This window comes from Pituophis catenifer, unplaced genomic scaffold, assembly GCF_029215685.1.
Source record: "Pituophis catenifer annectens isolate HBS135680 unplaced genomic scaffold, rPitCat1.0.hap2 SCAF_2, whole genome shotgun sequence".
NCBI lineage: Eukaryota > Metazoa > Chordata > Lepidosauria > Squamata > Colubridae > Pituophis > Pituophis catenifer.
In genome coordinates this window covers 216,938,555-216,955,353 of record NW_027256882.1, presented here as the reverse complement: position 1 = coordinate 216,955,353, position 16,799 = coordinate 216,938,555, and the positions used below count along the sequence as shown (strand labels likewise).

The 16,799-nt window shown below is 38.4% G+C and overlaps 3 protein-coding genes across 3 annotated transcripts; all 3 read right to left on the bottom strand.

The window, feature by feature from the left end:
* Positions 1-1,442: 1,442 nt before the first annotated feature.
* Positions 1,443-2,030, bottom strand: LOC139310347 (interferon alpha-2-like). The gene has a single exon (XM_070934504.1). The coding sequence runs from the start codon at positions 2,028-2,030 to the stop codon at positions 1,443-1,445; it is 588 nt and encodes a 195-aa protein (XP_070790605.1).
* A 7,079-nt stretch (positions 2,031-9,109) lies between these two features.
* LOC139310346 (interferon alpha-2-like) lies at positions 9,110-9,697 on the bottom strand. The gene has a single exon (XM_070934503.1). It carries the CDS (start codon positions 9,695-9,697, stop codon positions 9,110-9,112), a length of 588 nt encoding a protein of 195 aa, XP_070790604.1.
* Positions 9,698-15,941: 6,244 nt separating this feature from the next.
* On the bottom strand, positions 15,942-16,529 carry LOC139310345 (interferon alpha-8-like). The gene has a single exon (XM_070934502.1). The coding sequence runs from the start codon at positions 16,527-16,529 to the stop codon at positions 15,942-15,944; it is 588 nt and encodes a 195-aa protein (XP_070790603.1).
* Positions 16,530-16,799: the final 270 nt, after the last annotated feature.

Below are 16,799 nucleotides of genomic sequence, written 5' to 3'. Positions count from 1 at the left end.
AGTCGTGTCATGTCAACTGTCTCTGTTAGTTAATTGAAACCTCCTTGAATCATTAAATCCAGTTACACATAATTTAAATTCTACCGGTTTCATTTGATATTAGGATGATGTATTTTTACCTTGTATATAGTACCATAGAAACATGTATTAAGCTTAAGGAAATTTTGGGTGAATGAAAGAATACAATTTCATTTTTTCGTGCAGAATTCTTTGATAAAATTCACGTTGGAATCTGTGGAAGCAATTCAGTGAAGCTTGACAATTTTTGCAGAAAACACTTTCAGTTTGTTTCGGGAGGACTTTTTCTATGGATTTTCCTCTTTTTGGTCCTTTTCTTTTGAATAAGACTCCATTGTTTTATTTAGCTTTTCAGTTCGTAACTTGGAGAAGCAATGCAGTCAAAGAGAAAGTAGAAACAGGAAACGTCAGAGGTTTTCTAGGAATAAGTGAAAGGCACTGAGGGAAAGCTGAATGGCTTCATATTGCTGCTTTTTATATTGCATCATAGGGAGCAAGTCAAGCTAGGAGGAAAAGGAAACAAGTTAGAAATCCCTATTCATGTTAACAATTATTTAAACTGTTAAGCATTTTAATTGAAATTAATAAACATAGTTGTATCCTTGCTTCATATAAAAGTGTACTATACTTTTCCCCCTAGCCTAATTTAAACCAAGGAATTCCTAAAATGTTGGATTCATGAAAACTGTACGTCTGTACTTAATAGAGCTATACAAATCATTCAATGGCGTTCAGGTGATCACGGCAGGCCTTGAGATGATGGCTTCTACTTTATCATTTGAGAATTGGATCCAGAGAGGCATTTCACTCATGAATAAACTGTGTTATACAATTATTTGCATAGCCCTATTATTATTCTCCATATTATGGAGTTGGGCCATCATCACTTTTTTAAAAAAGTTGCTTCTTCATAGTTGCTTGTATTAGGGATCTAAAGGTATCTTGAAGGACAATTCAGAGGTGAAACAGAAAATTCCTAGCATAATGTTTTCAGTGGGAATTGCTATAGTTAAGAATGTGGACAAAAGTGTAGCAATTATTCCCATATAAGAGTAGAGAAAAACCTCAATGTAGATTTTTAACAATGATAGTGTCAATGATATTGACAATAAGATCAAACGTAATAGTCAGGTAATTCATACATTGTTTCTCAAAAATTATCAATTTAGCCTAATTTAAACCAAGGAATTCCTCAAATGTTGGATTCATGAAAACTGTATGTCTTTACTTATTAGAGCTATACAAATCATTCAATGGCGTTCAGGTGATCACGGCAGGCCTTGACACGACGGCTTCTACTTTACCATTTGAGAATTGGATCCAGAGAGGCATTTCACTCATGAACAAACTATGTTATGCAATTGACGTACATATCAGAAGAAGTAACTGTAAATTTTCCTAATTTCCCCATTTCCCTTTCAATTCTAATCAAAAATAATGTTTAAGAAGTACTTGATACCTTGAGTTGGAATCCTTTGGATCAGTTGATGAATCAATAGGAAACATTCTCTGAGTTGGATCTGGACAATCTCCCAGGCGCAGGAGCTGTATTCCTTATCTTTCAGGAAATCATTCAGCCCTTGAAAATACCTCTTCACTCTTAATCTGGTGAGCTGCAGTTTCTGATCCCTTGGACTCAATACGGTTCCAGCTCCTAACTCTGCATCTTGGCATGCTTCCAGTTTCTTAATCTGCTGATCCAATCCCGCATGGAAATTTCTTAGAGAATTCTCATCCCAAAACAATTCAGCATGCACTTGCTTGAAGATGAGGTCTGTCTGTTGGAGCATTTCTTGTATGGCTATTTTGGCATCCACTTCCTGGGAGGCTTCATTCATGTTCCTGAAATTTTCTTCATTTAGAGGTGAGAAGCCTACAATATCTCCAATACATTGGAAGGGAATGGTGGCCCTCATATGACTTCCCAAGAGTTCCATGTTTCCTTTGTTGGCTTCTTGTAGTCTGCTGTGAAGTTGATCGCAGTGCTGAGATGAGACTTTGGTGAAGAACATCGCTAGACAGATTTGCAGAAACCAAAATTGTGTCTTCATAATGAAGATGAAGGAATGTGACCTCTTTTAAAAAGTTGAACCTGGAAGATTGGTTCTTCTGAAAGATGCTCCTGAGTCTGCTGCATCTTTGTATTTATACCACTAGGATATAGAAATTTCTTTTTTCTGTTTCTCTACCGATTCTCCGTATTCTGATTTTCACTTTTCTTCTTCCTTACGTATTCCCCCAAACCATTCTGAAAGATGGTCGTATTTAGAAAATGGAATGTTGAATGTGTACATTTCCCCCCCAAATTAGATTAAATCAAAACTGTTAACTGAAAATTAACAATTTGATGAAACTTTGTTTCATCGTACCTAATTATTTTAAAAATGAATTTAAAGTAGGGGGATTTTTTTGTGTGTTTTGTAGTAGATAATATAGCTTCAGTACCTACTTGTTCCATACAAAATAATTTCTGATAGTCTAAGAATTCTGGCAGTGATAAACCTTATAGGATTTTTTTACTCACCTGATTTACTCACCCTCTCTGGCACTCGCTCAAGAGCTGTCTTTGACATCAACAGACAGTGGAAAGCCAAATGGGCTGCTGAACGCCCAGCTACAGGCAGTTACATAGATGACCCTACACAAAAGGTTCCAGGTTTTGACCTTCCTTGCCAGCACTGGTCAACTCTAATCAGCACCTGTACCCAACAGGGTGTCGTCCAGGACTCATTGTTTAAGTGGGGTCTTGTCTCTCCCCCTCAATGTGACTGTGATGCTCCTCGACAAAATATTCACCACGTTGTGTCTGAATGTCCATCAAGAGCTTACACCGGCCCAGTGTCTGATTTTTTCAACATATACCACCCTGTCCTTGAATGGCTGAGTAGACTTGGCATTAACATTGGAACTACTATAAGTCCATGTATTTGCCATATGCTAAATAAAATAAACTCATCTGATTGCACAAAGCAGATCATATTGTCAGCATTCCAATTGGTCTTGGTGAGACCAGCTTCAGGGTTGACACGTATATAGATAACATTCCAAAAATAGTATAAACAATTATGAATAACAGTACAGCTAGTCCTCAACTTACAACCGTAATGGAGCCAGACAATTATGGTCATAAGTTGTGATGAGAGAGTTGGGAGAATTTCTTTAACAGCTCAAGCAATCAAAACACAAGGTGAGCTGCAGGAACGGCGGTCTCTCTTTATATTTCCAAAAGCAACATAAAGTCGCTTTGGGGGGAGCTGACAACTGACTGACACATCAGCAAGATTTTGATCAGAATTTGAGGCCTCTGTGAAGCGAATGTGAACGTGAAGTATAATTTTATGACCAGAGGAATTCAGGGGAAATATTTTGCTTGTTATCTCCTTTATCAGAAAAGGTCTTCATGGTTAAGCATATGGTTTTTGCCATTGGCTTTTACGGGTATAAGAAGCATGGGCATAGATGTTATAGTCCCATACCTTTTAAATGTGGATTGGCTGCAGCTGTTGTGACTTAGGCCCAAGTAGTTATTACCAGACACAATCAGTCCTAAACAAACATATTTTATTAGAACACCTGAGAATTACTTCATTCTCAGCTTAGTCCAAATGAAGTCCAAAACAAATACTTCATAAACAGTCGTTCGTCCTTATCACCAACCTTTGTCTTCTTTGGCACCCTGCCAAAGGCTTTTCTTGGCAAAAGTTCAGAAACAAGAGACCCTGACAAGAAAAAAAAGTAGCAACGTTGCTTTCCTACAAAGATCCCAAGAGCCGTTGCTGCTCTTTTAAGCCTTCTGGGAGGGGCCAATCATCTCCTGGCCTTACTCCCGAGTCGTCCTTTTTGCTTTAACTGCTCTTGCCTTCTGGCAGCTCTTCGCATGCTTGCACTAGGGACAGGCTCCTCCTGTTCCTCTGCCTCTCTGCTCTCCGCCTCTGGAGGCTCCGGAGTCTGTGCATCGCTCCCAGATAGCCCTGCCCCATCTCTACCTCCGATGCAGAGCCCTCGTCCAGGCCTTCCCCTGATTTCAGGACTGGCCCATTGTCCTCCCCAGCCTCCTCACTGTCTGACTCCACTGCCAGCTCTGTAGGCTGCTGGCAGATCATAACAGCAGAGATAGATTCCTTCTTTCTGTGCTTAAAGGTTTGCTTTCTGTAGTCTATCTCCATCTGCCAGTGATCTTAGCATCTTGAGTGATCTTCAGTACTTCAAGTTTATTACTTTCCTGGCTTTTGGAAGAGATCAGATATATATCTCCATCTTAATTGGTTAAGGAAAAATTGTATTTTATGAATGGAAGTACGCTGTCTCCATCTTAAGAAATGGTGCTGGCAGATGACATAAGTGGTTTAAAGGTAAATAAAGAGACCAGGGTGCTTTCTTATGGGAATTTTTTCCTTACTCTGTCAGGAAGATTTTTCCTTGGGGGGGAGGTCTCCTGATTTGGGGGGGGGGGGTGTTTCAAAATAAAAACTGTATAAGAGAATAGATAAAAACAGAATTGGAAGGGACCTTACAGCTCTTCTACACATATACAGGTATTCCTTGACTTACCACCACAATTTAGCCCAAAATTTATGTTTCTAACCGAGACATTTGTTAAGTGAACTTAAGACTTTTCTTTTCACGGTTGTTCAGTGAATCAGTGCACTTGTTAAGTTAGTAACACCGTTGTTAAGTGAATCTGGTTCCCCCCTTGACTTTGCTTGTCAGAAGGTCACAAAAGGTGATCCCATGACCCCAGGACATTGCCACCGTCATAAATATGAATCAGTTCTAAAAGCGTCTGAGTTTTGATCATGCAGCCATGGGGAAGCTGCAATGGTTGTAAGGGTGAAAAATGGTCGCTTTTTTTCAGTGCTAATGTAACTTTGAATGTTCACTAAATGATCTGTTGTAAGTCGAAGACTACCTGTATTTGGCTATTTCTTGTAAAGGGCTTGGTTGTTTTGTGTCTGACTGGATGATGTTTTCTTTCTACATCAATAGAGCACTTCAAGTATAAGTGTCACTCTGGGGTTACTCTGTGTCAATCTCGATTTCATTGAAGACTGCATCAGGGTTGTGTTTGACCCTCGGGGGGTCATGACCAGAGGGGCATGGCCAGCTCGATGTCACTCACTGAGGCTCCGTTTTCAGCCGTGATGGCCTCCTGTAGCCCTCTGCCAGCAAAAACGGAGCTCAGAGAGACTTTGCACAACCCGCCAAGGCTCCGTTTTCAGCTGTGACGGCCTCCAGCAGACCTCTGCCAGTGAAAAGGGAGCTCAGCAGGGCTGCGCATGGCATACCCGGGCTTCGTTTTCGACTGCAACGACCTTCTGCAGCCCATGCCAGCAAAAATGGAGCTCGGGGAGGTTGTGGGCGGCCTGCCCCGGCTCCATTTCAGCTGGTAGAGGCACTGTGGGCCGGTCCATCACTGTTTCCAGCGCGGGCCCACAGGCCAAATCTAAGCACCCTGTGGGCCAAATCTGACCCACCGGCCATGAGTTTGACACCCCTGGTGTAACTGAAGAAGTCCTATGCAGAACCTTATTCTATGCCCAGTTACAGGACAGGAACCCAGGTTCCATTCTGTGCCTATTCAGTTGAACATCATCATATTGCTTTCAATTGTCTGATTATCTGACTGCGGAATTGTCTACACACAATTGTGGCTAATCCTGGATTTGCAACACTGGAAGAAAAATAATATTTTGCTGGCTGTTTTCTGTGTTCCACTGAACTGGAACTCCTTGTAAGCAAACTCTGTCTCTCTTTTTCCTCTGTTCTGTTTATAACAAAGAATACATCACAATCTTTTATGGCAAAAGGAAAAAAATGGGAAGAATTTTTTTATTCTTAGGGAGTAAAAAAAATAGTGCATTTTTTTACAATGTAGAACTAAATCTGAAAACATAATACTTCTGTTTTATGACAGAAGACTGAACTTGACACTGAGTGACAACTAGAAGTACAGCACACTATAGAAATATCTTAAAATTTTAGCCACCGCTGTGTGACAAATATTTCTTCCCTGGAGAGAAGAAACATTAATTTTTGTCATCTATGAAAATAATATCTTGAACTGTCTTCAAACAGTGAAGAGCCAGTTTGGTCTAGTGGTTAAGGCAGTGGCCAGAAAGCGAGAGGTCATGAGTTCAGGTCCTGCCTTAGTCATGAAAGCCAGCCGGATGAACTTGGGCCCAGTCACTTTCTCTCAGCCCAATCCACCTCACAGGTTGTTCGAAACAGGAAAAGTGAGGTGTGTTGAATATGTTTGTCGCTTTGAGTATTTGTAAAAATAATAAAGGTAGGATATAAATAATTCTTAAAAAAATAACACTAATCAAAATGTGTTATGATTTCAATGGTGATTATACTTTAAAGCACTTATATGATAACATGCCAGTGTTTGTGTCAATCAAGATGTGATCAGATACCACGGAAATAGCTTCATGAATTAACACATTTTACAACTTCATTAAAGGAGGATTTCTGATCTTTTGGAATAAGTGGAAGAATGACTAAAATGATGGGTTTCATGAATTTCTTTGATTATTATTTTTCATAATATATTGATATCATTTATAATTATTATAAAACGTACAATTGTAATACCATAATTCTTGGAAAGAAACTTGGTGATTTCTCATTTAGTTTTTTCCAAATAAAGTTCCGTAAGATCCCACCACATGGAAGGAAGGGAGGGCGGGAGGAATATGCCCAGAATAAAATACATGAAAATAATCCAAATAGATGATATAATCCAAACCACCAATTTTATTTGAAGTTAGCATTTTAATAAATAGCATAGCAACATAGCAATGAAGACTAGGATAGTATAAATATATAGGATAAATAGCTGGATAAATAAATAGCATAAATAATATACATAAATGAATAATAAATAAATATTGGCCAGCAATGTATACATTGTTTTGTTATAATGACAAATAAATAAATAAATAAATAAATAAATAAATAAATAAATAAATAAATAATACTGTAATTCTCTAATGGAATTAATATTTTAAAAAGGAATAAAGATATTTTGTAAAATAGTTTCATCAGTACTATTTCTAGGACACTTGAACATCTGCACTCATTAGTTATACTGGGTTTCATTGATTCTATTGGAGTGTTTCCCAACTAATTTTATCTTTAGAAGAAACATCTTTCCACATAATTTGTCTGCAAAGAAAGCAAAGTTAGCAATACTGGCTTCTTATCTCTCCCGAAGTTGCTTCTCTTTATTGGCTTTATGGTTCCAGTGGTTTCGTAGAGTCAAATGAACCACAGAACTTTCAGTAGCAATTGAATCCATTTTGCAGGTGCATTGCGACAACTTTAGCTGTGTTTCAATACAAAATATAGTGGAAACTACTTCCGTCTAGTTGGTGTGATTTCCCTGGGTTTCACCTGTGGTAAATTTTCCAGTACAAGTCCTGTCATGTCAACTGTCTCTGTTAGTTAACCTCATTGAATCATTAAATCCAGTTAGACATAATTTAAATTCTACCGGTTTCATTTGATACTAGGATCATGTATTTTTACCCTGTATATAGTGCCATAGAAACGTCTATTAAGTTCAGGTGGAATTGGTTGAAGAAAAGAATACAATTTCATCTTTTCGCGTAGAATTCTTTGATAAGATTCATATTGGAATCTGTGGAAGCAATTCAGTGAAGCTTGACAATTTTTGCAGAAAATACTTTCAGTTTGTTTCGGGAGGACTTTTTCTATGGATTTTCATCTTTTTGGTCCTTTTCTTTTGAATAAGGCTCCATTGTTTTATTTAGCTTTTAAGTTCGTAACTTGGAGAAGCAATGCAGTCAAAGAGAAAGTAGAAACAGGAAACGTCAGAGGTTTTCTAGGAATAAGTGAAAGGCACTGAGGGAAAGCTGAATGGCTTCATATTGCTGCTTTTTATATTGCATCATAGGGATCAAGTCAAGCTAGGAGGAAAAGGAAACACAGTTAGAAATCCGTATTCATGTTAACAATTATTTAAACTATTAAGCATTTTAATTGAAATTAATAAACATAGTTGTATCCTTGCTTCATAGAAAAGTGTACTATACTTTTCCCCCTAGCCTAATTTAAACCAAGGAATTCCTAAAATGTTGGATTCATGAAAACTGTATGTCTGTACTTAATAGAGCTATACAAATCATTCAATGGCGTTCAGGTGATCACGGCAGGCCTTGAGATGACGGCTTCTACTTTACCATTTGAGAATTGGATCCAGAGAGGCATTTCACTCATGAACAAACTGTGTCATGCAATTATTTGCATAGCCCTATTATTATTCTCCATATTATGGAGTTGGGCCATCATCACTTTTTAAAAAAAGTTGCTTCTTCATAGTTGCTTGTATTAGGGATCTAAAGGTATCTTGAAGGACAATTCAGAGGTGAAACAGAAAATTCCTAGCATAATGCCGAATGGCGGCCCCCAGGGGGAGAGCCTTCTCTGTGGGGGCACCTACTATCTGGAACGAGCTCCCCCCAGAGATACGGAGGATCCCGGATCTGCGCACCTTCCACTGCGCTTTAAAGACCTTACTATTTCACCAGGCGGGCCTGACCTAATTTTCTCCCTCTTTTATAAAAGATTTTTAATTTTTAAATATCTTTTAGTATTTTATACATTCAATTTTAAAATTGGTTTTAAAAAGTTTCGAGTTTTAAATTTGTCGGGGTTAAAATTATTTAATTTGATTTTATTCTACTTTTAAATTTTGTATGTATGTGTTTTATTGTTTGGCTGTGCACCGCTCTGAGTCCTTCGGGAGTAGGGCGGTATAGTAATCAAATCAAATCAAATAAATAAATAAAATAAAATAAATAATGTATTCAGTGGGAATTGCTATAGTTAAGAATGTGGACAAAAGTGTAGCAATTATCACCATATAAGAGTAGAGAAAAACCTCAATGTAGATTTTTAACAATGATATTGTTAATGATATTGACAATAACATCAAACGTAATAGTCAGGTAATTCATACATTGTTTCTCAAAAATTATCAATTTGGGCGGGGCAAGACAGAATTTTGACGTACATATCAGAAGAAGTAACTGTAAGTTTTCCTAATTTCCCCATTTCCCTTTCAGTTCTAATCAAAAATAATGTTTAAGAAATACTTGATACCTTGAATTGGAATCCTTTGGATAAGTTGATGAATCAATAGGAAACATTCTCTGAGTTGGATCTGGATAATTTCCCAGGCGCAGGAGCTGTATTTCTTATCTTTCAGGAAATCATTCAGCCCTTGAAAATACCTCTTCACTCTTAATCTGGTGAGCTGCAGTTTCTGATCCCTTGGACTCGATACGGTACCAGCTCCTAACTCTGCATCTTGGCATGCTTCCAGTTCCTTAATCTGCTGATCCAATCCAGTATGGAAATTTCTTAGAGAATTGTCATCCCAAAACAATTCAGCATGAATTTGCTTGAAGATGAGGTCTGTCTGTTGGAGCATTTCTTGTATGGCTATTTTGGCATCCACTTCCTGGGATGCTTCATTCATGTTCCTGAAATTTTCTTCATTTAGAGGTGAGAAGTCTACAATATCTCCAATACATTGGAAGGGAATGGTGGCTCTCATATGACTTCCCAAGAGTTCCAAGTTTCCTTTGTTGACTTCTTGTAGTCTGCTGTGAAGTTGATTGCAGTGCTGAGATGAAACTTTGGTGAAGAACATCGCTAGACAGACTTGCAGAAACCAAAATTGTGTCTTCATAATGAAGATGAAGAAATGTGACCTCTTTTAAAAAGTTGAACCTGGAAGATTGGTTCTTCTGAAAGATGCTCCTGAGTCTGCTTCATCTTTGTATTTATACCACTAGGATATTGAAATTTCTTTTTTCTGTTTCTCTACCGATTCAACGTATTCTGATTTTCACTTTCTTCTTCCTTATGTATTCCCCCAAACCATTCTGAAAGATGGTCATATTTGGAAAACGGAATGTTGAATGTGTACATTTCCCCCCAAAATTAGATTAAATCAAAACTGTTAACTGAAAATTAACGATTTGGTGAAACTTTGTTCCATCTTTCCTAATTATTTTAAAAATGAATTTAAAGTAGGATTTTTTTGTGTGTGTTCTAGTAGATATTATAGCTTCACTACTTACTTGTTCCATGTAAAATAATATCTGATAGTCTAAGAATTCTCCCAGTGATAAATCTTGTAGGATTTTTTTACTCACCTGATTTACTCACCCTCTCTGGCACTCACTCAAGAGCTGTCTTTGAGATCAACAGACAGTGGAAAGCCAAATGGGCTGCTGAACGCCCAGATACAGGCAGTTACATAGATGACCTTACACAAAAGGTGCCAGGTTTTGACCTTCCTTGCCAGCACTGGTCAACTCTAATCAGGACCTGTACCCAACAGGGTGTCTGCCAGGACTCATTGTTTAAGTGGGGTCTTGTCTCTACCCCTCAATGTGACTGTGATGCTCCTTGACAAAATATCCACCACGTTGTGTCTGAATGTCCATCAAGAGCTTACACCGGCCCAGTGTCTGATTTTTTCAACATATGCCACCCTGTCCTTGAATGGCTGAGTAGACTTGGCATTAACATTTGAACTACTATAAGTCCATGTATTTGCCATATGCTAAATAAAATAAACTCATCTGATTGCACAAAGCAGATCATATTGTCAGCATTCCAAATGGTCTCGGTGAGACCAGCTTCAGGGTTGACACATATATAGATAACATTCCAAAAATAGTATAAACAATTATGAATAACAGTAAAGCTAGTCCTCAACTTAGAACCGTAATGGAGCCAGACAATTATGGTCATAAGTTGTGATGAGAGAGTTGGGAGAATAAGTTTAAGAGTGCAAACAATCAAAACACAAGGTGAGCTGCCGGAACGGAGATCTCTCCTTATATTTCCAAAAGCAACATAAAGTCGCTTTGGGGGGAGCTGACAACTGAATGACACATCAGCAAGATTTTGATCAGAATTTGAGGCCTCTGTGAAGCGAATGTGAACGTGAAGTATAATTTTATGACCAGAGGAATTCAGGGGAAATATTTTGCTTGTTATCTCCTTTATCAGAAAAGGTCTTCATGGTTAAGCATATGGTTTTTGCCATTGGCTTTTACGGGTATAAGAAGCATGGGCATAGATGTTATAGTCCCATACCTTTTAAATGTGGATTGGCTGCAGCTGTTGTGACTTAGGCCCAAGTAGTTATTACCAGACACAATCAGTCCTAAACAAACATATTTTATTAGAACACCTGAGAATTACTTCATTCTCAGCTTAGTCCAAATGAAGTCCAAAACAAATACTTCATAAACAGTCGTTCGTCCTTATCACCAACCTTTGTCTTCTTTGGCACCCTGCCAAAGGCTTTTCTTGGCAAAAGTTCAGAAGCAAGAGACCCTGACAAGAAAAAAAAGTAGCAACGTTGCTTTCCTACAAAGATCCCAAGAGCCGTTGCTGCTCTTTTAAGCCTTCTGGGAGGGGCCAATCATCTCCTGGCCTTACTCCCGAGTCGTCCTTTTTGCTTTAACTGCTCTTGCCTTCTGGCAGCTCTTCGCATGCTTGCACTAGGGACAGGCTCCTCCTGTTCCTCTGCCTCTCTGCTCTCCGCCTCTGGAGGCTCCGGAGTCTGTGCATCGCTCCCAGGTAGCACTGGTCCCATCTCTGCCTCCGACGCAGAGCCCTCGTCCAGGCCTTGCCCTGATTTCAGGACTGGCCCATTGTCCTCCCCAGCCTCCTCACTGTCTGACTCCACTGCCAGCTCTGTAGGCTGCTGGCAGATCATAACAGCAGAGATAGATTCCTTCTTTCTGTGCTTAAAGGTTTGCTTTCTGTAGTCTATCTCCATCTGCCAGTGATCTTAGCATCTTGAGTGATCTTCAGTACTTCAAGTTTATTACTTTCCTGGCTTTTGGAAGAGATCAGATATATATCTCCATCTTAATTGGTTAAGGAAAAATTGTATTTTATGAATGGAAGTACGCTGTCTCCATCTTAAGAAATGGTGCTGGCAGATGACATAAGTGGTTTAAAGGTAAATAAAGAGACCAGGGTGCTTTCTTATGGGAATTTTTTCCTTACTCTGTCAGGAAGATTTTTCCTTGGGGGGGGAAGGTCTCCTGATTTGGGGGTGGGGGTGTTTCAAAATAAAAACTGTATAAGAGAATAGATAAAAACAGAATTGGAAGGGACCTTACAGCTCTTCTACACATATACAGGTATTCCTTGACTTACAACCACAATTGAGCCCAAAATTTATGTTTCTAACCGAGACATTTGTTAAGTGAACTGATGACCTTTCTTTTCACGGTTGTTCAGTGAATCGGTGCACTTGTTAAGTTAGTAACACCGTTGTTAAGTGAATCTGATTCCCCCCTTGACTTTGCTTGTCAGAAGGTCACAAAAGGTGATCCCAGGACCCCAGGACATTGCCACCTTCATAAATATGAATCAGTTCTAAAAGCGTCTGAGTTTTGATCATGCAACCATGGGGATGCTGCAATGGTTGTAAGGGTGAAAAATGGTCGCTTTTTTTCAGTGCTAATGTAACTTTGAATGTTCACTAAATGATCTGTTGTAAGTTGAGGACTACCTGTATTTGGCTATTTCTTGTAAAGGGCTTGGTTGTTTTGTGTCTGAACTGGATGATGTATTCTTTCTACATCAATAGAGCACTTCAAGTATAAGTGTCACTCTGGGGTTACTCTGTCTCAATCTCGATTTCATTGAGGACTGCATCAGGGTTGTGTTTGACCCTCGGGGGGGTCATGACCAGAGGAGCGTGGCCAGCTCGAGGTCACTCATTGAGGCTCCATTTTCAGCCGTGATGGCCTCCTGTAGCCCTCTGCCAGCAAAAACGGAGCTCAGGGAGACTTCGCGCAGCCCGCCAGGGCTCCGTTTTCAGCTGTGACGGCCTCCAGCAGACCTCTGCCATTGAAAAGGGAGCTCAGCAGGGCTGCGTATGGCATACCCGGGCTCCGTTTCGATTGCAACGGCCTTCTGCAGCCCATGCCAGCAAAAATGGAGCTTGGGGAGGTTGTGCGCGGCCTGCCTGGGCTCCATTTCAGCTGGTAGAGGCACTGTGGGCCGGTCCATCACTGTTTCCAGTGTGGGCCCACGGGCAAAATCTAAGCACCCTGTGGGCCAAATCTGACCCACCGGCCCTGAATTTGACACCCCTGGTATAACTGAAGAAGTCCTATGCAGAACCTTATTCTATGCCCAGTTACAGGACAGGAACCCAGGTTCCACTCTGTGCCTATTCAGTTGAACATCATCATATTGCTTTCAATTGTCTGATTATCTGACTGCGGAATTGTCTACACACAATTGTGGCTAATCCTGGATTTGCAACACTGGAAGAAAAATAATATTTGGCTGGCTGTTTTCTGTGTTCCACTGAACTGGAACTCCTTGTAAGCAAACTCTGTCTTTCTTTTTCCTCTGTTCTGTTTATAACAAAGAATACATCACAATCTTTCATGGCAAAAGGAAAAAAATGGGAATAATTTTTTTATTCTTAGGGAGTAAAAAAAATAGTGCATTTTTTTACAATGTAGAACTAAAGCTGAAAACATATTACTTCTGTTTTATGACAGAAGACTGAACTTGACACTGAGTGACAACTAGAAGTACAGCACGCTATAGAAATATCTTAAAATTTTAGCCACCGCTGTGTGACAAATATTTCTTCCCTGGAGAGAAGAAACATTAATTTTTGTCATCTATGAAAATAATATCTTGAACTGTTTTCAAACAATGAAGAGCCAGTTTGGTCTAGTGGTTAAGGCACTAGGCCAGAAAGCGAGAGGTCATGAGTTCAGGTCCTGCCTTATTCATAAAAGCCAGCTGAATGAACTTGGGCCCAGTCACTTTCTCTCAGCCCAATCCACCTCACAGGTTGTTGGAAATAGGAAAAGTGAGGTGTGTTGAATATGTTTGTCACTTTGGGTATTTGTAAAAATAATAAAGGTAGGATATAAATAATTTTTAAAAAATAACAGTAATAAAAATGTGTTATGATTTCAATGGTGATTATACTTTAAAGCACTTATATGATAACATGCCAGTGTTTGTGTCAATCAAGATGTGATCAGATACCACGGAAATAGCTTCATGAATTAACACATTTTACAACTGCCTTAAAGGCGGATTTCTGATCTTTTGGAATAAGTGGAAGAATGACTAAAATGTTGGGTTTCATGAATTTCTTTGATTATTATTTTTGATAATATATTTATATCATTTATAATTATTATAAAATGTACAATTGTAATACCATAATTCTATACATTCTTGGAAAGAAACTTGGTGATTTCTCATTTAGTTTTTTCCAAATAAAGTTCCGTAAGATCCCACCACATGGAAGGAAGGGAGGGCGGGAGGAATATGCCCAGAATAAAATAGATGAAAATAATCCAAATAGATGAAATAATCCAAACCACCAATTTTATTTGAAGTTAGCATTTTAATAAATAGCATAGCAACATAGCAATGAAGACTAGGATAGTATAAATATATAGCATAAATAGCTGGATAAATAAGTAGCATAAACAATATAAATAAATGAATAATAAATAAATATTGGCCAGCAATATATACATTGTTTTGTTATAATGACAAATAAATAAATAAATAAATAAATAAATAAATAAATAAATAAATAAATAATACTGTAATTCTCTAATGGAATTAATATTTGAAAAAAGAATAAAGATATTTTGTAAAATAGTTTCACCAGTACTATTTCTATGACACTTGAACATCTGCACTGAGTAGTTATACTGGGTTTCATTGATTCTATTGGAGTGTTTTCCAACTAATTTTATCTTTAGAAGAAACATCTTTCCACATAATTTGTCTGCAAAGAAAGCAAAGTTAGCAATACTGGCTTCTTATCTCTCCCAAAGTTGCTTCTCTTTATTGTCTTTGTGGTTCCAGTAGTTTCGTAGAGTCAAATGAACCACAGAACTTTCAGTAGCAATTGAATCCGTTTTGCAGGTGCATTGCAACATTTTTTGCTGTGTTTCAATACAAAATACAGTGGAAACTACTTCTGTCTGGTTGGTGTGATTTCCCTGGGTTTCACCTGTGATAAATTTTCCAGTACGAGTCCTGTCATGTCAACTGTCTCTGTTAGTTAATTGAAACCTCCTTGAATCATTAAGTCCAGTTAGACATAATTTAAATTCTACCGGTTTCATTTGATATTAGGATGATGTATTTTTACCTTGCATATAATACTATAGAAACATGTATTAAGTTTAAGGGAATTTTGGGTGAACGAAAGAATACAATTTCATCTTTTCGCGCAGAATTCTTTGATAAAGTTCACGTTGGAATCTGTTGAAGCAATTCAGTGAAGCTTGACAATTTTTGCAGAAAATTGATTTGCTTTTCCGTTCGTAACTTGTTGAAGCAATGCAGTCAAAGAGAAAGTGGAAACAGGAAATGTCAGAGGTTTTCTAGGAATAAGTGAAAGGCACTGAGGGAAAGCTGAATGGCTTCATATTGCTGCTTTTTATATTGCATCATAGGGAGCAAGTCAAGCTAGGAGGAAAAGGAAACAAGTTAGAAATCCCTATTCATGTTAACAATAATTTAAACTATTAAGCATTTTAATTGAAATTAATAAACATACTTGTATCCTTGCTTCATATAAAAGTGTACTATACTTTTTCACCTAGCCTAATTTAAACCAAGGAATTCCTAAAATGTTGGATTCATAAAAACTGTATGTCTTTACTTATTAGAGCTATACAAATCATTCAATGGCATTCAGGTGATCACGGCAGGCCTTGACACGACGGCTTCTACTTTACCATTTGAGAATTGGATCCAGAGAGGCATTTCACTCATGAACAAACTATGTTATGCAATTGACGTACATATTGTAAGAAGTAACTGTAAGTTTTCCTAATTTCCCCATTTCCCTTTCAGTTCTAATCAAAAATAATGTTTAAGAAGTACTTGATACCTTGAGTTGGAATCCTTTGGATCAGTTGATGAATCAATAGGAAACATTCTCTGAGTTGGATCTGGACAATTTCCCAGGCGCAGGAGCTGTATTCCTTATCTTTCAGGAAATCATTCAGCCCTTGAAAATACCTCTTCACTCTTAATCTGGTGAGCTGCAGTTTCTGATCCCTTGGACTCGATACGGTGCCAGCTCCTAACTCTGCATCTTGGCATGCTTCCAGTTCCTTAATCTGCTGATCCAATCCAGCATGGAAATTTCTTAGAGAATTGTCATCCCAAAACAATTCAGCATGAACTTGCTTGAAGATGAGGTCTGTCTGTTGGAGCATTTCTTGTATGGCTATTTTGGCATCCACTTCCTGGGATGCTTCATTCATGTACCTGAAATTGTCTTCATTGAGAGGTGAGAAGCCTACAATATCTCCAATACATTGGAAGGGAATGGTGGCCCTCATATGACTTCCCAAGAGTTCCAAGTTTCCTTTGTTCGCTTCTTGTAGTCTGCTGTGAAGTTGATCGCAGTGCTGACTTGAGACTTTGGTGAAGAACATCGCTAGACAGACTTGCAGAAACCAAAATTGTGTCTTCATAATGAAGATGAAGGAATGTGACCTCTTTTAAAAAGTTGAACCTGGAATATTGGTTCTTCTGAAAGATGCTCCTGAGTCTGCTTCATCTTTGTATTTATACCACTAGGATATTGAAATTTCTTTTTTCTGTTTTTCTACCGATTCTCCGTATTCTGATTTTCACTTTTCTTCTTCCTTAGGTATTCCCCCAAACCATTCTGAAAGATGGTCGTATTTGGAAAACGGAATGTT

Coding starts and splice junctions, on each gene's coding strand:
- LOC139310345 (XM_070934502.1), bottom strand. CDS start 16,529: ATGTTCTTCACCAAAGTCTCAAGTCAGCACTGCGATCAACTTCACAGC.
- LOC139310346 (XM_070934503.1), bottom strand. CDS start 9,697: ATGTTCTTCACCAAAGTTTCATCTCAGCACTGCAATCAACTTCACAGC.
- LOC139310347 (XM_070934504.1), bottom strand. CDS start 2,030: ATGTTCTTCACCAAAGTCTCATCTCAGCACTGCGATCAACTTCACAGC.